The sequence below is a fragment of the Gadus morhua genome, chromosome 1, assembly GCF_902167405.1.
Source record: "Gadus morhua chromosome 1, gadMor3.0, whole genome shotgun sequence".
Lineage (NCBI taxonomy): Eukaryota > Metazoa > Chordata > Actinopteri > Gadiformes > Gadidae > Gadus > Gadus morhua.
This window is the reverse complement of record NC_044048.1, coordinates 12,385,310-12,410,309: the sequence shown is the minus strand read 5'-3', so window position 1 is coordinate 12,410,309 and position 25,000 is coordinate 12,385,310. Positions and strand designations below refer to the sequence as shown.

Here is a 25,000-nt window from a genome sequence, read left to right as displayed (position 1 = left end):
TTCACTGCACCACAGCTTACTTTCAGCCTCTCAAAATAACAATCATGTTATATATGTGTGTGTGTGTGTGTGTGTGTGTGTGTGTGTGTGTGTGTGTGTGTGTGTGTGTGTGTGTGTGTGTGTGTGTGTGTGTGTGTGTGTGTGTGTGTGTGTGTGTGTGTGTGTGTGTGTGTGTGTGTGACAGAAAAATGTGTACTGCCAAGAATGTCCATTGGGTCCGGAACCTTAAATTACCAGAGGGGCATTTCGCAATTCAAGTTTAATGTGAGTGTGTGTCAACTGTGTATGTACATGTGTGCTTGTGTTTATTCGAAGATGGTTTCCGAAATGGAAGTACAAATTCCTAGTCAAAACGGGGACACATGCAGAGAAAAAAGAAGAAACCACAACCAAACAACCACACACACACACACACACATACATACACACACACATACACGCAGACAGGACGAGAAATGACAACGCAATTAGCTATGTCCTGTTCCAATCATTAGCCTGGTCCCAAAGTGGCGGCCAATAAGGGCAGTTTATTTCTGCCTCCATCCATGCCTCAATATATCTGTGTTAGTGGTTCAGATTGATGAAGGCTTGCATGACACCCTCATTACGTGTGATGGCAGTGTATTCCTTAGACACCACTCTACACACACACACACCGCTAGAAGGAACCTCCCTGGATGATGGCCACAGGATACACGCACGGACGGACAGATGTCAATGGGTGTGTGAGGGGTCTGCCAGAAAGGAAAACTAGCATAGTAGTTGTTGCTTTTTAACTGTGAACCTGCATTCCGCCATTCCTGACTATATAGGGTCTTGCAAATTCGTGTGTCTGTGTGTGTGTTGGCGCAAACAGCTTAAAACTGTCACCCCCCTCCGAGCTTCCTGACATTGAAAGGTTCCCTTTTCTTTCTTCCTGTCAAAATAATGCCAGTTTTATTCTGTGTGAGTGTGTGTGTTTGGGTTTGGGCGTGTGTGTCAAAGTCTGTGTGTGTCTATGTGTTTGAGCGTGAATGTGTGTGATGGGAGAGAAGGCCATTCGAAAAACATTATGACTAAAATATATGTAAACGGATGATAGATCATCAAGCCCTAACATTTAGAGACATCCACACATCTCTCTTTCCTCCTGTGTCTCCCTCCCTCCTTTTACTGGCTTCCGTTTATGGCCATTCACAAATTAGACAAAGCGGGCAGAGACAGGGATTTAACTGGGACTAACGGGCTGCAACAGTGAATCGCTTTGCTATAGCGGACCTCTATTAAGCAAGCAGTAACACGGGGCGTGTTTCTGGGCCGGGTGCCATCCAGAAGGTGATTGGAGAGCGCACACCTAAACCTCTTTGTGTGTGTGTGTGTATGCGTGTTTGTGTTTCAAATTAAACGGGATTGGAGTCGTGCCAAAATATAGGTCTTTTTTTCTTTACGAGACCGGCTCTGGCCAGCCACGACGTGTTTATGACATGTAGTAAATGGAAAGGACATAGTGCTACATTTGCGCCCCCCCCAAGCCCCCCACCCACACACACACACACACACACACACACACACACACACACACACACACACACACACACACACACACACACACACACACACACACACACACACACTGTAGTAATTGGGGTAAATACACACACGTCACATACACACATACATCTGTAACTGAATTATTGATATGTGTAGTGGGTAGTGTTCTCAGTTAAAGCTGTTCGATTTACGAGTTATATCGCTGAGTAAACCCTGGACTTAATTAGCCAGCTCTTGCTCAAGTACATCAATGGAAACATTTTATCCACTAAAAAAACACATTTGTGCATGCATACACATGCATACGCAGGTACACAGTTACACACACACACACACACACACACACACACACACACACACACACACACACACACACACACACACACACACACACACACACACACTCACTCACTCACTCACTCACACACACACACACACACATACATGAACACACACACACCCAAACACCCACACACAGATACATGAACACACACGCCCGTATTGCTGTCCTGGTTTTTCACTTTGCATTAGGCTAGGCTGAGTTAGCTCTGGTGTCACACCCCTTCTGGCTGCTCACCCCGGGGGCTAAAGCAAACAAGAGAGGAGAGAGAGAGAGAGAGAGAGAGAGAGAGAGAGAGAGAGAGAGAGAGAGAGAGAGAGAGAGAGAGAGAGAGAGAGAGAGAGAGAGAGAGAGAGAGAGAGAGAGAGAGAGAGAGAGAGAGAGAGAGAGAGAGAGAGAGAGAGAGAGATATCTGTTACATATTATATATTATTTTATACCTCACATTTTCTTTTTCTTTTAGATTTTGACTAGTAGTAGTTCTTCTACATTTCATTCTTCCCTGTAGGACAGCTTGTTTCCTGTGCCAATAAAACAAATCTAATAGTGAGAGTGAGGGAGAGAGAGAGAGCGAGGGAAAAAGAGAATGAGATAAGGAGAGAGAGAGCGTTAAGAGGTGAGTCATTAGTGAGCTGTATTTCAGCCATAGCCAAGGCCGAGGAAGGAAAACAGGCTGGGAAAGGAAGTGGTGGGGAGGTAGAGTGAACAGGTCAAAGGCTGCTGTTTGGGCCCTCAACATCATGGTTTGTAGTAAGACTGACCCATTTGAGAACAGTCTCTTGCTTTGGTTTTGCTTGAGAAAAAAAGGCTAAAAGAAGAGTTACATCGGAGGTAGCATGAATGGAGGGGGATCCCATTGATTTGAATTAAGCTGCTCAGGATTTTGCGACTAGCAAAACAGAAAAACACTCTTACATAATGGCTTAAAATTAAAATGATGTCCTCTGTCCGCTCTGTTAAGATTAGAGCCTCAGTTTACGTTCTGTTCGTCAGCGCAGACTGTGTTGTAGTAGGGATGCTCAATTATGGAAACAATCATAATCACGATTATTTTGGAAAATATTGAAATTGAGTTTGAAAACATGACGCATTTATTCAGCATGTCTCTCCCAAAAACACTTTGTAACTGAGAACTGAGAAAAAAATACACATAATGGTCAAAAAGAAAATGTTCAAATCTAAAATAATGTACAGATATGTATCCAGCTGTTCTTTTCCTTTAAAAAATACAAAAATAATTAAAACATTTAAAAATAAAAAAATCTATTATTTTAGTTTTTTGATTGTTTGACGCTAAAATCGAAATCGGGATCGAAATTTGATTAATCGCCCAGCCCTATGTTGTGGGGGTAGCTGCTGCTGCTGCTGTTGTTGGTGTTGTTGTTGTTGGGGTGCAGCTCTAGACTTCCTCCTAAATATACTCCAGCGGCTCTACTCCTGTTACCGGCCTCAGCAGGACGGGCCCAGCTGCTCAGCCAGCATGTCCCTGCTTGCGCTGCAGAGCCAGCCTAGATGCCACTCACCAACACCCACACACACACGTACTCACTCATACACACTCAATCAACTCAAACCCTCATAGCACACATACGCACAGACACAGACACGCAAACACTCACTCGGTCACGTAACAAACGTACACTAATATGAGCAGACACGCAAACTTGGCCCGATTACACTTTTAGAAGTTCATCGGACACTTTAAATACAAAGGATAAAGGTTTTTCAGCATGAAACATGGATATTTTGTTGTATGCCTCCTGCTTGCTGCTTTTCCTCATCCTACATGTGTCCGCCACCTGTTTGGCAACAGTGCTGTAAAGTTGAGTAGAGCCAACACACAAACATGCGCGTACACACACACACACACACACACACACACACACACACACACACACACACACACACACACACACACACACACACACACACACACACACACACACACACACACACATGCACACACTCCCTGCAACACAGGGAGGCAAGAGGTCCTCATTGTTTTTAAGGAAATACAAATTTGTGTCACGGTAACTGTCCATGACCCCAAAGCACCCTGTCAGCAGCAGGGAGAGGAAGAGGGAGAGACATAGAGATGAATAGAGAGAGAGAGAGAGAGAGAGAGAGAGAGAGAGAGAGAGAGAGAGAGAGAGAGAGAGAGAGAGAGAGAGAGAGAGAGAGAGAGAGAGAGAGAAAGGGGAGGCTGCATATTTGTCTTGGGTCAGCAGCAGACTTGATTGTTTTGAGCAATCTGCCTATGAGCCATCCAAGATTCTGGCCAACAAGTTTGACGGTAGTTGAGTGAAGACACACATGATTTACTGTCTCACAGTATAAAAAAGAATGCACATACACGCAAAATATAATTTCCAGTCATCAACTGTGTGGCTTCCCTTGCCGTTGTTACAGTGTTTTACAAGCCACTTTACACAGAACTTACTGGACTAGTTAAAGTTAGCTTTACCACATTTAAAATGTGTTAATTTAGAGGAGGAACAACAAATGTAAAACACTTCCCACGTCGTTCTAAACACGGCTGAGTCTCTCAGACTTACTCACTGCTCACTGATTTAAGCCCCACATCGTCTAAGCCGCCTAAACAGGGATTTACATTAGCTGGTGACGGCTGCTGATAGATAACAGACAGTCTATTGTGACGTACATAACCGGCTAGATTTGACTCAACCGAAACATATTTTCCTGTTTTCCCCTATATCTGTTTTAATAGAACCCAAGTGTGTCGAAAGCAACGGCTATCTTGTGCCAATTATTTGATACCTCTAACTTGCTGGCTGAATGATGTGGCTGGATGATGCCGATTATTAACAGCTGCCCCATCAGTAACCACTGAAAACAGAACCGCTCTCGATTACATGATCGGCTGATCACCCGCATGCCATCCTGATGATATTCTGTTATTTCCCCCCGCTCGCTTTCTCTTTCACTCTCTCACTCTCTCTCTTACTCTGTTAAGCACTCTCTCTCTCATGCTCTCTCTCTCATCAGGACGGATGAGAGAGGAACAATTTTAATGTGTGTGTTTGCACGTGAACAGGATTTTGTATTCATCACGCATGTTTGTTTGTTGGTTTGTGTGTATGTGTGATGCAGCCATCCTCTTGTAAATGAACGTTTGTAAGAAAAGTTTATCTTTAATGTTTGCGGGGACTGTAAGAGCTGTTCAGTTGTGGGAAAAAAACCGTCTCACTCTCTTCTACCTCTGTTGTCCTCACTCTCTCGTGTTATTATTTTGTCCTCTCTCTCTTTTTCAGTTGTCCTCCGTCTCTCTTCTCCTAGTTTGGTCCTCTCTCTCTTCTTCTGTTGACCTCTGTCTTCTGTCTCCTTCTACTCTTGGCCTCTCTCTCTCTCTCTCCCACTTTCTACTCTTGTCCTCCCTCTCTCTTCTTCTACTCATCCCCTATCTTTTTTCCTCGTCTCTCTCTCTTCTTCTTCTTCTTCTTCTCTTTTCTTCTCTCTCACTTCAACTCTTGCCTTCTCTCTCTCTTCTTCTACTCTTGTCCTCTCTCTCTCTCTCTCTCTCTCTCTCTCTCTCTCTCTCTCTCTCTCTCTCTCTCTCTCTCTCTCTGTACTTCTATCCTTGTCCTATATCTCTTTCTTCTCTAGTCCTCTCTCTCTCTTATTCTATTGTTATAACCTTCTCTCCCTATTCTCTTCTTGTCCTCTCTCCCTCCTGTTTCTCCTCTGATGCGATCTATAGCGTCATCGATCCTCATCGACATCGATGGATCATCGTGTCCAAACCAACCAGGACGCCCTTTGGTGTTTACCTGCACACAAAACATCCATCTTTCAGCACACGTCTACACAAGCACACAAGGCCACGCGTGTGCAAATCCATCCACACCAACACACATATACACGGAACTTACCCAAACAAATTGACTACAAAACAATGTAAGTGGTGAAGAACTTATTTAGAGGATTCCAAAAGACACTGATTCATGCAGTGCACATCCTGTTTACACACACACACACACACACACACACACACACACACACACACACACACACACACACACACACACACACACACACACACACACACACTTCTCCAGTTTATTATCTGCCTGTAACTTCGGGCAACGCCAACGTGTAAAGCTGTTACTATAGCAACAACGTCTCCCGCCCTCCCTCAGTGCCCTGCTATAAAACTACAAGGTTGCTAGGGTACAGCAGGAGGGGGGGAGTTCATCCTACGCAATGACCTTTCTTTCTGCCTTTTATGATAATCGGTCGGTCAAGCAAACACGATCCTGAGAAAGAGTAGCCTTTAAGCTAGTTTGCCTGCTTATTTAAACTGGCTCGCTGCTACTGTCGTTGGAGTCACGTGTCAGCGTAGCCAGCCAGAGAAGCGCACCAGGTCCCAACAGATTGTTTTTTCCACTCAGCCTGAAAAGCACTTTTTCCCTCCTCCTCCTCCTCCTCCTCCTCCTCCTCCTCCTCCTCCTCCTTCTTCTTCTTCTTCTTCTTCTTCTTCTTCTTCTTCTTCTTCTTCTTCTTCTTCTTCTTCTTCTTCTTCTTCTTCTTCTAAATATAAAACCATTTGACGGTGAGAGAGGGCTGGCTTCCTTGAGCTTGTCCTCTCCTGGGTCGTATGAATAGTTTGGTTGCCTGTTTGTTTTCAAAGAGCAAAGAGAAGCTAGAACAAAATGGCCCAATCTATGACGGTAACTGGTTCTCTCACTGGGGAAAAATAGAAAAACTTCCACTGGAAACGATAAAAATGTCTTTCCACTGAGGATTTGAATACATAAAGAATGGTGGATTTTCACCCATTGGTTGGCACATACTCTTCTTGAGGGTGTCCATTTATCTTTTACAGAGTGACGAGTCGACATTGTTTGACATTTTTGTAGCCTGCAGGGGAGAATAGCATAGAATACGTCAGAAAGACACATATCTTTAAGACAGACTTTAATGGTGCCAGACATCTAATGATAATAAAGAATATAACTGATTTATTGGAGAGATTGTGATACTATAATACAGCATCAACTGATTTGAGCATTTAAGACCCACAAAGCATGGCTACATAAACTTAGTCGCTACGTCAAAGATAGTTAGCGATGTGCTAAGGCTCATGGCTGTGGGTTGTCGACTACTTGCGACCATGTGCAGTGTTTGTGCGAGAATGTATGGGTGTTGTCGAAATGTACACCACAAATACAGACTGCAGTACATTTGCATCAGGCTTGCGCATATATGCAACATGAGCAGCATTAGCTGCAGCCTGTGAAAATGTGGATTAATGAAATGTGACATGATTATGGTCAACTCATGGCTGCTTCCGAGTGCCAAGCAAAATAGCATATGAACTGAAATTAGATTATTTTAACATGGCTCCCAACTTAACCCTGGACCACACACAGTAAATCTGCTATTTCATACCATGCATTCATACCTTCACAAATATTACTTTGGTGTCCCACACCCAATGGTGCTCTGTCATTGGCCTTCTCTAACAAAAAATCGCCCCTCTGTATCTATTTCCCCTCACTAAACTCCTACTTCTTTGGTGTACAAGGCAGGGTTGTACGGAAATCAGCGAAGGCAAATCCCCCTTCCATCATGACCCTGCAACGGCAGGAACCGGTAGTAAATCAGACAAATGGGAGACAATAAATCCCCACAACAAAGACCAGACATGGTAATGATAAAAAAATGATGCGTGTCTAGAGGACGGACCTGAGCTCTTGAGAGGCAGAGGGTATTAAAAACCGCTGTCTCTCCCGCCGCACCGTGACTTTTAGTGTAGCGAACAAAGGGTTCTGCACAGGCACAGTTTGTTACGAGACAACGAGGCCCAGCTGGCTCCTCGGTGACACATCATGGGATGCAGCCTGACTCCGGCACAGCGCCCCCCCCCCCCCCCCCCCCCCCCCCGTGTCTGTGACATGCTAGTCTCAGAAACAAGGCCGGCACGCGTGGACGTTGGCTGGCTGATGGCAGACGAACAGACAGGCAGACACTGAGATGGGGAAGCTAGCACGACACTGTCAGCTCGGGAGTCACGGCGAGGGGAGCACTATTAATATGATGGTCATAATAATTGTCCCTTTTTTTTATCGTGTGACCGATTGTGTGTCTCACAAATATGCCTGCCAGCTTTAATGACCAGAAGGCTAGATGCGCTGATGTTTGACCAAACTAATTCTGTAAAACACGTGAATGAAGTAGATTATCATTTTGGTTGTTAATTATGTAATTATTGTGCAAAAAATGACAGTGTGTTCACAGCTTTTGTGAATGCCAGCTTGTTCCGATATTAATTCTCACACAGGCACAACATGCTGACACACACGCACATAGCGACTAGTGTACGTCAGGCATCAACAAGACCAGCCAAGAGTGGATAACACAGTTCATCTGAAGTTTATTTTTAGCTAATCTAGTTACAATTGTCCTGACGCAAAATCCATTAGTCATTGGCAAATTAACTGAAATGCTTTTCGGAATGGGTAAGCAACACAAGGACCATGAACACTGTCTGGTTGCCTTTCTCTGTCTCTCTCTGTCTCTCTCTCTCTCTCTCTCCCTCTCCCTCTCCCTCTCCCTCTCCCTCTCTCTCCCTAACTCTCTCTCTCTCTCTCTCTCTCTCTCTCTCTCTCTCTCTCTCTCTCTCTCTCTCTCTCTCTCTCTCTCTCTCTCTCTCTCTCTCTCTCTCTCTCTCTCTCTCTCTCTCTCTCTCTCTCTCTCTCTCTCTCTTCCTGTTGTGTAATTATGGTGGACAAGCTAGGGTAAACACAAGCTGGTATATATAATAATGTGACCGTGGAGGTTAGGTCTGGTCCAAACCGGATCGAAGCGCCTCCAAGAGCAGGGAGACAGACTGGTTAGACGCCACCGAGGTTCTGCTCTCGCTCTGCTGGCTCACAAACCACAAACCATCCAGACCTCAGGAGCTAGTGGGCCTCGCGTTGTTTTTTTTCTCTTTTTAATTCTGCACCAATGGCTGCTGGATAAAAAAAATGCTAATCAGACTTGTGGGTCACACAATACCCTAAAACTATACAATTTCCTCGCCTCTTTTGTGTCCCATTTGCTGCGAGACGGCACAGCTTCATGCACAGTCAAGTTTTCTTGGGCTTCGATGGCGGCGGCGGTGTTGCTGTAGGCCAGCGGTGCTGAATTTATGAACCGCTACTTGCTAGCTCTCCTCAGGCCGGAAATCTCCACGTTATCTTGGCAGAGGCTACACTGAGCCCAGGGGCTTGCATGTCCACTCCCGTTTAGAGACAGCCCCCTCTCATGGAAGAGTCTAAGCTCCCCTGGACACAAACGCAAACACACAAACACACACATGCGGCCTGACACACACATATTCAAACGGACACACCCACATGAAGACGCACGATTACAAGACAGCAGCCAATATGTGAAGGACACCCCGAGAGGCAAGAGGCCTCCTCTGCCCTGCCTCTCCGACGGTGACTCAGAATGTAAGATATCCGACCACTAATCACCACAACACGTGTGGGTGTGCGTGTGGATGTGTGAATGGGTGTGCATGTGTGTGTGTTTGAATGGGTGTGCATGTGTGTGTGTTTGAATGGGTGTGCATGTGTGTGTGCAGGGCAGACATTAGGTTGCAGAGTTGTGGATAAGAGAGCCGGAGACTCTCAAAAGATAGCATGACATCCATGTTCCCCAAGAGAAGTCTGGCCATCACCTACCGGTAAAACCCCACATATCTGCTTTAAAAGGGATTCTGTGTGCACGTGCATTCAGACTAGACACACACTGGGGTAGCAGGGTCCACCTCTTGAGAGCAGATAGTGTCCGACAGAGACTTAGGTAGACTGCAGTGCCACTTGGCTTCCACATGCCCAACATTTTTAAACGATTAGTGTGTGAAACTACTGTAATGTTGTTTTAACTATTATCAAACAGTTAAAACATTTTCCCAACTGCATAATTGCATTTGGCATAATTAGCATGTTACGGATTTGCATGGTGAGCAGGGCTTGGAGTTGAATACCTAGATTTAGTTTCTGCAACAGTGTACAGTAGACCTGATCACACCAGAGACAGGTACCTCCTTGTAAATACTTGTGCTATTATGACACTAACAATATGGTATTGCTGGAATTTTCTTGAATGAATTGTGTGTGCATGGGTTCTAACCTGTATAACGCTTGTTTAAGGCAAGGTCACCCTGCAATGACTTTCTCCAATTTTGGAGGCATAGGCGAATTGGAATGTTAGTTGTTGTGTTGCTCGTAATGTTATTTTTGGTCATTGCTGTAATGAATCATGAAATCATTTGTTATTCTGGGAAGACATTGTTGTATTTGAAACTGCCAATGTGTTTCTCATGTAAGTTCTGGCAAAAAAAAGTTAGGTTAGGTTATATGGTATATTAACATTTATTTAAGACACAACACTTATACAGCTCTCTTTTGTCACAATATGGTAGGTTATCACAAAACAAAAAACTCCCATGATGCATTCTGGTGTAAAAGCCCCATTGTCAGCAGTCGGCTATGATAAGATTACCTCTGGACAGCATTTTAATATCAGTGTCAACAGTGGAGTGTGAACAGGCAAAGAAGACAAACAAAAACTTGCAAGTTTTCGCCTCAATTCAAGCACTGAACACAGTTTGGTGAAAGCCAGTTCAATGCAGACCCTTTGATCAGATTTGTATAAAGATCCCTTACATTCATAAAGTATTGCAATAGGCTACAGTGCCTAGTTTGGCATTTCCTGTGCTCCGTGTGAGCAGCAGGGCAGTCGCTAGGTCCTAATGCCTAGTCAGGATTATGCGGCTTTTCACCCTTGGTGATGAATTACCACTGTATGCGTCGGAGGTTGTGTGTGTAAAGGCTAATGTCCAAACTATCAAGAGGTCAACCAGCTTGTCCACCTCCCGAGACAGCCTGGTTGATCCTATCGCGGCGTTGATTGGTCCGTGCTTGTGCCACAGTGGCCCGGAATCAATACCCATGTTACTTAACTGAGGCACTGGTACGTCTACATTGTTTAAATGGCAAGGAAGACTTAGACTTAGCCTGGTTGATCCTATCGCGGCGTTGATTGGTCCGTGCTTGTGCCACAGTGGCCCGGAATCAATACCCATGTTACTTAACTGAGGCACTGGTACGTCTACATTGTTTAAATGGCAAGGAAGACTTAGACTTAGTTATTAACTCCATTAATAACCCACTAGTTAGGGCAGTCAATGAGGCCTTCCCAGACCATATATCAAACCTGTATACAAACCAGAAAAACTTTTCAAATAACAACCATTACATGGAATACTTTAATTTAAACCATGCATTCAGCCAGTGGGTTGCTGATAACTGATAACATGCACAGCTAGTTTGCGGAGTCAATGTCAAGGTCACCCACAGCCTCCGTGCTTTTAATCAACAAACATATTAGTTCCGTTAGTCAGCGGTGGTAGGTGGAGAGGAGGGGAAAGGAGAGGAGAGGAGAGACTAACGGGTTAAAATACACGAGACATTCACCACTGGCAGCACAGGAAAACAAATGCATAATCCAAATATTAATCAGATCTGGCTCTTTCAGTTCCTCACTGTTTGTTTTTACTGGCTGCTTAGTTTTTGCAGTCTGGAACACATTTCTCTGTATGCCATCAGCAGAATGGGAAGGAATGGGAAGTATAGTTAGGCAATAGGCACATCATCGGTGAAGTGTGTGGGAATTCAAGGGTACATCGTGTGAATAAAACCACTTTAGGTTGTTTGACATTGTATAGTATTAAGCGAGCGCACGTCCAGAGTCGACACGTTCCAAGAACAAATGTACTGTACATATCCTGAACATATCTCACCCTCCCATCGAGTCTGAACCAGTCTCTGTCAGAGGAGGAAAAATAAACTGGGAAGCGTGATTGTTTCCCTCTCACATCACGCCACTGTGTTTTGGAAAACGTTCAAGTTCAAAACAGTGTAAGCAGTGAGGGGAATATGTGTAATCGGCAGCCACCCCAGGCTCGTAAGTGTGAAGCCTGTCACACTTGCGGTGCGGCGGCGATTCTTATTGCCAACGGCAACAGTGAACCCCTTCGTTAATGAGGCGGCCGTTCTTTTCAGACCCTTCAGAATCCGTACGTACGCAGAGACGAGGTGTGAGCTAGAACACGCAAGCCTTTTCCGACCCAGGAGAGGTATGTGTGAGTCGGTTTGAATGAGAGGTTTGAGTTCTGTACGTTGCAGAGGTGACGAGAGGAGGAATAGTGATTAAAGAAGAAGGCCATTTAGAAAGCGGCGGATTGACATACTCCATCATGAATATGGAGTTCGCTTTCTGATCTGCCAAAGGCGAGCTCTCGTATTGTTCCCTGCTGAATGTGAGTGGATTGAAATTCAGATATCCTTGAGACAGTGAGCGAGAAGCCAAAGCAAACAGACAAAAATACATGCATATTCTGGGCAAATAAAAATACATGAAAAGAGGTTTCAAGACTTTTTCTTTCACAGCACTGAAGGTCAAAACTTTGAAAAAACTAATCGACAATTAATGTGAACAGGAACACCGCAAACCTCATTGCCACGCTACAATCCCTGGTTTGGCTTAACTGCATCTTTAACAGCCGATACGTAATAACAAGCAAGATGACAACGTGAAAAGACAGCGAGAGGGGAGGAGACAGAAGAAGGAGAGAAAAAGAAGTGAATACGGGAGTTAAAGGTAGAGGGGTCAGGAGCACAGGGCTGTGTGTTAAGCACATGGGAGGGAGTCTGAGGCAGGCAGCAAGGGAGAAGAAGAAGAGAAGAAGTTAAGGGAGGAGGCGAGAAGCAGCTGTGTGTCCATCGTCCAGCCCTTCAGAAGACAGCGCTGAAGGGCTGGGCAGGGACGAAAAATACATGATGAGAGCGCGGGAGAGAGAGAGAGCAAGAGAGAGAGAGAGAGAGAGAGATTCCAAGAGGGAATGAAGGACAGAGGAGGGGAGAGGACGTTGGCGTTGCTTGCGGTGCAAGGGGTAGATAGTTAGGAATTATGTAAGCGTCCATCAGTGTGGGTGAGCTAGCAATTAGGTTATTCCGCATTTTGCCAGAGTCAAAGTCGCGCAGGATTAGTTTGCTCTTTGCACAGATAGAAGTCTTGGAGCCTCACTCCCTGACTTGTCGCTGAGCACTCAGGACAGATTAAGAAATGAAGTGAGAGTGAAACGCAATCGGTCCGGCCTGAAAAGCCAGACAGCGCTTCAATATTATCGTTTATCATCTTTGAACTGTTTTGTATCATCATGAAAGGAAGATATCGACTTATCTTGAGACTCAGCTCTATAATCTGAGTAACGAGGAGAATATATATCCTTAAAATGGTAAATTACGAGGTTTGAAAGATCAGTGAGTAAAATAATATCGTTTTAGTCTGATACCATGTTAGCATGCTACACTGTTAACATTAGTGTTGAATACCAGGGGAGTTTGCCAACGCAAACAACATTACTTTAACCGCGTGAGCAGAGATCTGCATGCCGAATCGCTCTACTTCCCCCTGCCTCCTCCGCTGTTATGGAACTCATTTGCAATCTCATATTTTCACAGCATAAAAGCGGATGATTAATGTCTCATTCGGACAAGACACCACACACAAGCCACATGAACACGCCTGAACAATCTCCCCCCCCCCCCCACATGTGTAACGCTTTCAACTGGAACTTCTTCTTTCAAGTCGTTACTATGAGTGATGCAGAGCCAAACAGCCTTCCCTGTCAACAAACAAACCAACTAACTAATCTTCCTTTCTGTTTGATTCAGCCACCCCCAACCCAAACCCCCCAACCTCTACCGCCCCGAATTCTACCACAATCCCTTCTGATTGGATAATTTACCCATCTGGGCTAGACTGAGAGGCCTGTTGCACGTTGTTGTTTTGGTGTTTTTTTCGCTCCATTGTCCCAAAGCAGCACGTAGCCCTGACCCAGATCCTTGAAGCTAGGCTAACCTGGTTGACATGGCAGATGCCGGTCGGTGAGCCTCCCCTTCTCCTCGTGATTCCATTAATTGAGCGCGACCCTTGACCTCCCTGTCTTCGTCAGCATGGGGGCTGAAATGTTAACCCTTTGATGGTCAGGAGAAAAGAAGAACGACCGAAGAGGAATGATAATTGCACGAAAACGGGGTTTGAAGGAAAGTGCGATCTGACGAAATAGTTACATAACAATTGTCTCGGGGCACACAAACAGACACTTGGGAGCGACACGATAGAATGCAGCATGGATCAGATATAGATAGGAGCCATTGAGCGTGTGCAGTCTGGGGTTCATCTGAGACCACCTGGACGGTTGGCTGGGTGACTCGCTAGCTCTTCCTCTTTCCTCTGACCTTCACCGAACGGCTGTAATGTGTGTGTGTGTGTGTGTGTGTGTGTGTGTGTGTGTGTGTGTGTGTGTGTGTGTGTGTGTGTGTGTGTGTGTGTGTGTGTGTGTGTGTGTGTGTGTGTGTGTGTATGTGTGTGTGTGAATATGTGTGTGTGTGGGTCTAGGTTTGTTGGTGTGTGGGAGAGTGTGGGCGTTTGTTTGGGGAGTAGGCAGAGGGCAAGACTCTGAAGCCAGTGGTAATTATTTATGAACGATTTTCAAAGATAATTCTTCGCCGCTCTCTGAGTAATTATCCGGGTCGCTGTTTTACATTCACCCGACTTACAGAGTGTGGATACAGTGTTCCTGAATGAAAAGCAAGAGCTTTAAAAACACTAACAAAATTCTTTGTCACTGTCGTTTATTAAATGTATTTGCCTAAATTCACACGCTATTGTTTCTTCAGCGACTTGCATTGACAGGTTGGACACGCATGGTTAATATCAAGCGTGAGAATCCAGGTTGGTCGGCTTGTGATAAAAAAATAATAATAATAATAACATAATGTGCATCAATGGATTTCTTTGTCTGTTTGGTTTAGCTCCATGTTCTATGCCCAGACTTGCCTACAGGTCAGAATTGTGACCTAATTTGGGTGTAAACTACATTTGCAGATAGGGCGTTTTCTGCACTAAACAAGGTTTTAATTTCACTGCATGCGTGGAGCGGCACACATCAAATGATTAGTGAGGTGAGACATATCTTTGCTAAGCCTTTCATCCTGTGACATAATTCCATAAACTATGAAAGATTATACAATTAAAGCATATTGAATATTTATATATAGTTATAGATATGTTTTAAATTGCATAATCTGGAATTGTAAATATATATTATATAGATATATATTTATACAGTGTATAAATATATATATGACCCACACCCACACGCACGCACGCACGCACACACACACACACACACACGCACGCACGCACGCACGCACGCGCACCCACCCACCCACACACACACACACACACACACACACACACACACACACACACACACACACACACACACACACACACACACACACACACACACACAAACACACACGCACGCACGCGCACACACACACACAAACAGGCTATGAAACATACAAGTAGACACAGCAACCATCTAGGTAACAGAGGAGTTATGAGAAAATGCCATGATAAGTTAGGGTATTAAAAAGTAGGACAATAGAGTGAAGCCCATGAGTCCAAATGGCAGATTGGTTCTGCCTCATGATGGATTATAGGATGAGGGTGATGGTAAGTGCTATTGTCACTGATGATCAGACATTTTCTTCATCAGCTACTCCACAAAGGCCATTTAGGCTACATGTACACTAATATGTTTTTGTTTTATAACAGCATTTTAAATCGAAAACCATCTCCTTCCCCATACAAGCATTTTTAGCACCGTATCAGAAATATTCTTTGTCCATGCTACACGACCTGAAACGCAAGTCACATGACAGTTTGTGTACAATGGCCATGAGCTGGCCGGTGTACACAGGAAGCAGACTGTCTACTCTGCGGTTGGTTGCTTAGTTGCAGAAAGTACTAAGGAGGAAGAAAAGCAATGGCAAAAAGTAAGACCAGAGATTTCTTTGAATCCCTATGATGGCCTGACGACGAGGTGTAAAATAAATTAATCCACAGGTGTTGAATTAAACCAAGACAGTCAAGGCCGATGTCGTTGGTTTTCATCCAGAAAAAGGTCACGTGATAGGAGTGCGACGAATCAGGGAAGGAGACGTCATGACTGACTGAACTGTAAGCCAAGAGGGGTGTCTGCGTGGCTCAGTTTCATTCCGTCCAAACTAAATCTGAGTCTTGGAGTTTTCAAACTAAAACAGTGTCAGAAGCGTTTAAAAACCCTCAGTTTTAGGGGCTCTAAAACGCCAAAGTAGTGTGGACGCTAGGTGTGGACATAGCAGATGCTGTGTGTTTCAAAAAAAAGAAAGTACTAGTGTGGACTTGGCCTTAGAGAAGGAGCTCATCTGAAAAGTCTGCATAGAAACAGAGAGAGAGAGAAAGATGTTTGGATAAAAGGACCAGAAATGTTATGCAACCTCCCCTTCGGCCTAAGTGCGGGAAGGAAAGTTGTATTTATTGAATTATTTTTATTTGGTAACAGACAGAATTTGTTCCATAAATTAAACGAACTAAAAAAGGCATGATAACTGCATGTTTAGTTTGGCATGTGTCCACATGGAAGGACACTCCCTTCGGTCATACATGACCGGTTTCATGTGAACTTGTGAACAAACATCTAAGAAACAGGCGAGGAGAGGGGAGACAGACGGGACCCTTCCCACCACCAGCAGTGTACGGAGATCAGCTGACAGATAGTGCCTCCCCATACATTGACTCAGAAGGACCTGATAGAATGCAGCTGAGAACAATGTCATCCTCTTCTTAGGCTTAGGTTGATTTAATCTTGTACCTGTTACTGTATTTCCACAGGGCATTTAGTTAATATGCAACCAAGCTCACTCTCCCTCTGCCACTCTCTATCTTGCTCCCCCACACACATACACAAAGATAAACACCAGCCACCAATGGCTGCAAATAAAATGAAGGACAGAGTGCGCATGCAGCGCCTGGAGCCTCTCCCAGACCCCTGGGTTACATAATCACTTATCAACGCACAAGGCTTCAGCCTAGCATAGGCTACCATTCCTGCTGGCTGTGTGTGGTGTTTTCATTGGTCGATATCACTATTGAGGGAAAAACAGTCCCTAAGAGAAAAAGACACACTGACTGGGCTGAAAATTAAACCACGGACAAACACCCGCACATATACACATACACGTGTGTATACACACTCGCTCACCCACGTAAATGCTTGTTCAGCGTCCACTAGGCCAGGGCCGAGAAGAGACGAAAAGGTCAAAGGTTGAAGGCATTTAGGCTTTAAAAACAATTGGAAGGATCTGATCAATATGGACACACCCAAAGCTCGCTGAGTGTAGCAGCCCTATATAAGCAACTCAGAGTGATTAATGTGTGCAATTATGAGTCCACCCAGTGTCTCTCTCTCTCTCTCTCTCTCTCTCTCTCTCTCTCTTTCTCTCTCTTTCTCTGTGTCTCTCTCTCTCACTCTCTCTCTCTCGCTTGACTTATTTTTTTTCTACGTATTGAGCAATCCTGCAATCCTTGGGCTATTCTTGAGTTCTGGCTCTCTCCGGCATATTTCAGAGCAGCTCTGGAGGGAAAAGCAGAACATGTGGCCGGTTGACCCAAACGCCCCCTCACCATTCATACCCAAACCACTGTACCACTCCAGCCAATGAGATGATCTCCCTTTCTATCCACACATTTGTTCAGGAAACATGGATTTAGTAAATATGTATATAAAATATATATATACATATTTTCTTTCAGGATAGAAATGATCAGGGGTTGCGTGCCATGGTGCAGTTCAAATATACAGAGCTATAACTCAGATGGTAATTTTGCTTCTTCTCAATCATGGGCATGTTGCATTGGTTGTTGACTCTAGAGTCAGTCAACAACTGAGTATCGGAAAGAGTCCTGACGGTGGGCCTATGTACGGCAGGGCGATTGGGTGGAGGTAATAAAGCTGTCATTACCTGTGCCTGGGGACAGGGATGTAGGACGAGGGAAGCGACTGGCCCTCCGCAGGGGTCACCATCTGCCCGTGAGCCGCCACGTGGAAACCGTTGGCCAGTTCCACCCGTTTCCCTGGGTTCCTGATGTCCAGGAGCATGAGTCCGTCTGGCAGCTGCCTGTGTATGGTGGGGCAGTGGCTTGGGCAGTGAGTGGGGCTGGCCCTCTTCAGGATCCCCGTGGAACCGGCTTCTCTTTGGTCCTTCGGGCCACTCAGAGCAACCTGAGAGAAAGATTTAGAGAGGGTAGGATCAACCCCCGTGTATTGTTGGACTACGGGTTTATTTTCAGAGTGCATGGTCGACAACAGCAAGTAATGCACTAGGCTTAAATGGGGGTTTGTGGGTACATTGTGAAACTTGGTGTCATTGTGTTAAGTTTAGAAAAAGGAATCCATTTCAGGTCTACAGTAAGAAGAAAAAGTGGTATCCGTACATCCCTATTTTTTGCTGCATGAGGAAACCAGAAAACCACACTTCTTCAAGTCCATCTTGAGTCAAAATAATCAGACCCTTTCCAGTTAAAGGAAGACTGTATTTTGTACAAGTTTGATTCCTGTTCTGGAAGCTGTATGTGTTTGTCGGTTTGCTGAGGGAGGAGGTTGTAAAATAGTGGAGATGTATTTCAACTGCAGTGCCTATTCTTTTCTATAAATTATGTATAGTCAAATGCATAACTACTTTTTCGGAACTTTATTCCTCCCTTTGCTCGATACCTCCCCCTGTATCTATGGGGGAGGGGAAAGACTCAATTTTAAGTCCCTGCCCCTTTCCATCTGCACTAAACTTTGCAGTTAACATCAGTCGCCATTTAATGTTGCGTTTCATTTATTCTTTGTAAGCGGTTGTTGACAGAAACACCGGCCGGGAATAGACTAAGGACATATTTCAAAGTGAAAAGAACACATCACACATATGTTATATGGTATACAGGTTTTTTACGCATTCAATGTTTTGCGAAATATGAACCGAGGGTTAAAGGCGAATAAGTTTTACTGAATAGCGGACTAGCTCGCAGCTTTATATATGGCACACCAACTCCGGGCCGATCCCCCGACTATTGCGCACATATCCAACACGGTCAAACAGCACTTACTTTCTCCATGCCCTGCAACATTTCTCCTCCCGAAGACAATCCATTGGATTTTCTTCCCTCTGCCACAGAACCACTGTCCACTACCAGTGTGTACAGCACGGATCCCATGTCGGTCTTGCGGGTGAACACCGCCGGCAGGAGACCGTTCTCCACCGCGGCGACACTCGCGTCGCACACCACCGAGAAGTCTCCGCGGCAGCTGAAATCGCCGTGTTTCGGCGCTCCGCCGACCCTTATTCCCACTGCGTCCACAACACGTTTGGAATTCATATTTCAGGCAGGACAGGTGGCTCTAAAGAAAGAAAAACAGCTTTCTAGAGAATTGAGTGCAGATTGAAATGAACATTTATCAGGATTGTTTCGAGGCTTTTGATATTCCTTGTATGATATATTCTACTCTACATAAAGTTTTCCAACACCCCCACCACCCTGGATATCCAAGAAGCCGCCCGGTCAAGAGGATAAAAGATTGTTTTTGCCTCTTTCCTCCGAATGAACGCCACGCCCCCTTCAATTCATTCCCATTGGTCCACAGTACACATAAACATTCTACTTTGGCACGCGTCCACCGAAAGGAGGCAGCGCATTGGATGGTTTTCTTCTGTCAATCCCCTTTTTTCTCTGTAAAATGTGGGTGTGTCGTTCACTTTTACCGGCCGGCGCCTGTCGAGTTTTCAGGGCTGCCCGCTACTGGTAGGCCAGAACCAGGAAAGAAATGACAAGCCCTCGTCCATGTGCAATAGCCCGATACGCATCGTCAACCACAGTGTGGCTTGTATTGCAACGATTATACGATTACATAATGTCATCTAATGACGGGCTCATGTTTAAGTAGCCTGGACGCTTTCACATATTGAACATTGGTAACACTTTACAATGAGAGTAGGAACACAATAATTAACTATTAATGAATATTAGTTAATGCAGGTTAATGAACATTTCATTACTATAAAAATGTAATAAGGCTCATGTCATCTAATTATGTTTATGTTATTACTAAGGTGATGGCGTTCATGTTAACTAAGTATTAGTGAATACATTATTTAATGTCTCCTATCCCTAACCCCAACCTAACCCACAACAGGGACACATTATAGAGCAGTGCATTTGTGACAATTCCGTACCTTCTACCCTAACTCTCCTCCCCTAGCCTAACCCCTATGCTTAAGATAAAGAATGATGCTTATTACTGCAATAACTAATGTTAATGAATGGTTAAACATGTACCCTTATTGTTAAGTGTTACGTTATATTATATTCACATTGGTTATATGGGCTTTTGTCCACTTTTTGAATTGTATTTCAGTCCTGTAAAGTTTTAGTAATGCCCTTCTGTGAGATATTTACACCTGTAAATGTACAGATAACCATCTACTAAGTTGTTTAGTAAATGAATACTTGTTTTGGCAAGGTAAAACAACTCTCACATAGCCTAGTCTGTTTCCCCAATATAGTTTTCCCTTTGTTGCATGCCTAGGCCTTACTATGCCTCAAAGTGTGCTTTTTTACAAAACGTCCATAATTACATTTTCCAAAGAAATATGATAGAAATAAATACTCATTTTTAAATGTGCCACTTTATTAAAAAAGTAAAAACTCACTTTGATATTTTATGAAGGTTAATATAAAACATTACAATCTTTTGCATATATGCACTGTCACACAATATTTTGTATTATTATAATTATAATTATTTTTAAATAAACCCTGTGCTTTAGGAACATACAACATTAGAGCTGTCACAGCAGTATCTTTCTAGTAATGTCTGAATACAACAATATCTGCATCCGCATGGAAAGCCTGAAATATGATGTATCCACAAAATACAATGTGTTACAGCCACGTTTTTTTATACCAAATATACTGTAAACTGTGTGTTACATCAGAACATTTTCAACATCAGAAAAGCAATATTTTACACGTGTCATATAGGCTACTATTATTTTCATGTTTGCAATTCATATCTGCCTCGGACCAATGTATAACGACGACTGTGACAGATAGGAACCCAGTGATGGCAGTCTAAGGGACGGCTGAACCAAGTGCTTCTGAAACATCTTCAGCGGTTAGCATTTCTATTTTTCTCCTTAGTCGGGTAATTGATGCATTGGTGATATTAGCCTGCCGTTGAACTGACCAGCGGCCCGCTTGTCCCTCAAGAACCCCCAGTATAACTGCCCCAGAGTCCCCCAGAGACAGACATTATACAGGGGGCCATCCCTACCACTGTGCAGAGGTGCGGAGCAGAAGGACCATAGAGAGGGGAAGAGAGAAGATAGAGGGCTATTATTATTATTATTAGAGGATGGACCGACCTGGAAGGGAGGGGGGGGGGGAGATGACCAAGCACCAGTATAATGTTGATGCCTTATTCCTTTTATTTTCTAGAACAGCCAACCAGCGTGGCTGGTGGTTGCAGTGTGTGTGTGTGTGTGTGTGTGTGTGTGTGTGTGTGTGTGTGTGTGTGTGTGTGTGTGTGTGTGTGTGTGTGTGTAGGCACATGAGAATGCATGCACACGGATGTAAATGGGGAGTTGCACACAGCCTGCATAGAGACCACAGCCTCTATGCAGGCTGTGGTCATCCTCTGGTTCTCCCTTCCTCTCTCTCTCCCTCCTCTTACCCCCTTGTACACCCAGGCAAGAAACAACTCTGACCATCCCCACTCTCTCTATCTCTCGTTCTCTCTCTATTCATATATTCCAATATCTTCCTCTTTTTTCCATTATCTATTTTAATTACACTGGAGAATTGAATGATGGTGACAAAACAACACAGTAGAAGAGATAAAAACAACAAAAGATCAAGTAGGTATCACAATAGTCTTGATATTTTCATGTCCACGTGTTAAAGCATGCAATGTATTTTCTTCAAGCAGAAATAATTGCACTGACGACAAAAAATTAACAGTATCATGGCAGTGGCATGAGCTATCCAAACAACGGCAACGATAGGTACGGAAAAATAAACAGTGCATTAGGAAAATACAGAGTGCATTTAGATATGTATTTATTTTACATATACTTTTTTTAATTTTACTTCACATAGTACCATTTATAGACTTCAGGAATCTTTTTTTCTTTCTCAATCTGTTTATATCTTGCTATGGGTCTTTTCTACTTCACTGTTGAGGAATATATATGTGTATATATATATATATATATATATGTGTATGTATGTATATATATATATTTATATATTTCATTTACTTTTATCTCTCAGCCTGCAAGTCATCCATGGCCCACTTCAACTCCCAGCACTCCCCGCCTCTAAAACTGTTTTTTTTCCATTTCCCTCCATTCTTTATTTTTTTTTTCAAACTGTTTTTCGAAGCGCCATGGCAACAAAGGAAAGAAAGTGTTTACACTGGACCAGAACTCAGAGCAGAGGCGGGAAAGTATCAGGGTCAGAAGGCAAGGGCTGTGCTTTCCAAATGGGGTTCGCTGGTGATTTTCTTTAGGCCTGCGCCATTGATTTAATCATTTTTCATCTGTCGCTACTCAGACCACGCCTCTTCTTCTAGCTATGGCTACCTATCTACCAGTTGTGCTCTGCAATATGCCCTACAAAACAGTATTGCGTCCTGCAGCCATCAGCCACTCATACCTGCATCTGTCAAGGGCCCTACGCATTCAGTCTCGCTTTGGTTATAAAATCAAGTGTTTGCAGTTAGAGATTAAATCATGGACTGCAAGTCAATTATGCTTATATAGTTATTATTATAACTGTGTTAGTTTTTTTATGCTAATTTCGTCCTGCCATTCAGCAAACACTCAGTAAGTTTAGTAAGTGCAATCAGTAGTCCAACCAGTGTCCCTTGAAGACACATCTCCAGGAATCCCCTCTGACGTCAAACCTCACGTTGTTTTGCCCATCTCTGCCACACGAATGTGGGCACTAGATGTGTGTGGTCAACTTGTGAATCAGTACAATTTAGTATGCCCATGGTTTATTTTACCATTTCTAATGACCTAGGGCATAGTCAGGTTATCAGAAAAGGCTTGATCTTTACCGAATTGGTATCAGTGACATGGTCAGCGTGCAGTGGGTACAGGAGCTTGTCATTCGCTATTCAAACAAGACCCAGTGCCTACGTCCTTGGGCAGGACGGAGCAGAGAGACCCAGTCTGCCCGGCAACGGGCCAGTGCATCGCCAGGGATGACGGAAAACCTGTTGGGGAAGTTTGCTTAGGGAAAGCTAAGCACAGCAAATATCTGTGCCGTCCATCCGTTTAAATGACATAAGCTCCTGTACATTGTAATGTCTGTGGAGTGTGTGTGTGTGTGTGTGTGTGTGTGTGTGTGTGTGTGTGTGTGTGTGTGTGTGTGTGTGTGTGTGTGTGTGTGTGTGTGTGTGTGTGTGTGTGTGTGTGTGTGTGTGATTGTACTGCTCCTGCTCAGAGTCTGCAGTCCCTGATGTGACCGGCATCTATTGTTGGGTCAGGTCTTGTATTATCATGCACGTTTCTTTTCTTTGTGTTACATTTTCGGAGTGTATGTTTCTGTACACAACGTGTGCTCTTTTTGGGGCGTAACATAGTCATACAAAAAAATAAATATATAATAAAAAACGATACACAAACAGATACGGGCGGTGTCTGGTACGATGTGCGGTACGAGGAAGTTGTAACAGGCCAGGTTTCTCCTGGGTCAGATCATATTTTGGTCCATTTCTGTGGAAACTTGGCTTAGGCTGGTTCTGTGGTGCAAAGCAAACAAGCAAAGTCCGAACCTGAAATAGGACCCTGTTTTGAGACTGAAGTCATCAACAACCCCCAAAAAAAAAGTACCATCGTGTTTTTTGTTCTTTTTTTTTTTGGCCTGTCTGACCACTCGATCAAGGTCAACGCACGGCCTGTAAATGTAATCGAGGCCCGTTAATAAAAAGTGAGCCCCGACAGTTTTATAGGAACACGTGTCCCCTCGCCCTCCCTCCCCTCCCTCCGGCCCCCCCGCTACCAGCCCCGCTACAGTCCCGTCACGTACATCTCCATCCCGTCGTTGAAGGTGAAGATGGTAGTGGTCCCGGAGCTGCTGCCGCTGCCGCCGCTGCCGCCCGGCTTCACCTCGCTGATGCTCTCGTAGAAGTTCTCGCCACCCGGCAGTGCCCCCGGAGGCGCCCCCGGAGCCGCCCTGGGCGGCGGGGCGGGGGACGCCGAGCTCGCCGGCTTCTTTGGCACTGGAGGCGGAACTGGCAGCTGCGGCGGCGGCGGTACGGGCGCAGGGATGGGCTTCTTCCTCTTCAGGGTGGCGCTGCCCCCCGTGGGGCTGGCGCTGGCGCTGGCGGCCGGAGGCTCGCGCTTGCGCTGGGGCTCGATGTTACCGTAGGCGGAGTCGGTCTGGGGGTCCGCGGCGGCGGCCGAAGGGGGGGCGACGGGCGTGGCCACGGCCACGCAGGCCGACCAGGACCTGTCCCCGCCCATCCCCGAGGGCTGGTAGCAGGGGTCCTCGTGGGAGCGGGCCTGGGCCTGGACGCCCCGGCCCCGGCTGCACCCGTTGCCCCCCCTCCCGCTGTCCCCGCGGAACGAGCGGGGGAGGGTCTTGGCGCCGTTGTAGTCCCCCGGGGCCTTCTTCTTCGTCGGTTTGCACACCGTGGAGTAGGTGTCTGCTATCTAACAGACGGACACACACACACACAGACACAAGAACATGAACACAGAGATGAATACGCAGACACACACACAGACACACACACAGACACAAGGACAGGAACATACACACACACACACACACACACACACACACACACACACACACACGCGCATACACACACACACTCTCACACAAAAACACAAGGAGAGGTTCAACAGAGTATGGAGCTGTTAACATTGAGCTACATGATTCATCCACTTAGAATGACAATGTCATACTAAGCAGCCAATAAACTTTACACAACTTCATATTCCAGCTTAACAGTTACCACCTTAAAAAAAACTGTGTTGGTGAATGAAAGAGGCAGAGTGGCGGCACCGGTTTGTGCATACATCTGTGTGGATACGTCCACGTGTTTGTGTCTATGCATGTGTGTGTTTGTGGGTGTGCAGAAACATGTTCACACAGAAT

General features: G+C 44.9%; 2 protein-coding genes across 8 annotated transcripts in view; both read right to left on the bottom strand.

Annotated features, from left to right (window-relative positions):
- The window catches only part of slc2a4rg (SLC2A4 regulator), a 37,925-nt gene extending 18,405 nt beyond the window's left edge, over positions 1-19,520 (bottom strand). Inside the window, exons 1-2 of one of the 3 annotated variants that reach the window (XM_030361107.1) lie at positions 18,938-19,520; positions 17,806-18,065 (exon numbers count right to left, since the gene is read on the bottom strand). In XM_030361107.1, the coding sequence (XP_030216967.1) occupies positions 17,806-18,065; positions 18,938-19,207 (530 nt within the window). In that variant the 5' untranslated portion in view covers positions 19,208-19,520. The remainder of the gene's footprint in view (positions 1-17,805; positions 18,066-18,937) is intronic. The other 2 variants (XM_030361100.1, XM_030361114.1) reach the window with 2 other exon arrangements.
- Positions 19,521-20,495: 975 nt separating this feature from the next.
- LOC115547090 (proline-rich protein 12) overlaps positions 20,496-25,000 on the bottom strand; it is a 37,851-nt gene continuing 33,346 nt past the window's right edge. For all 5 annotated transcript variants that reach the window (XM_030361077.1, XM_030361062.1, XM_030361070.1 and 2 more), the window contains one exon: positions 20,496-24,549. In XM_030361077.1, the coding sequence (XP_030216937.1) occupies positions 23,905-24,549 (645 nt within the window). In that variant the 3' untranslated portion in view covers positions 20,496-23,904. The remainder of the gene's footprint in view (positions 24,550-25,000) is intronic.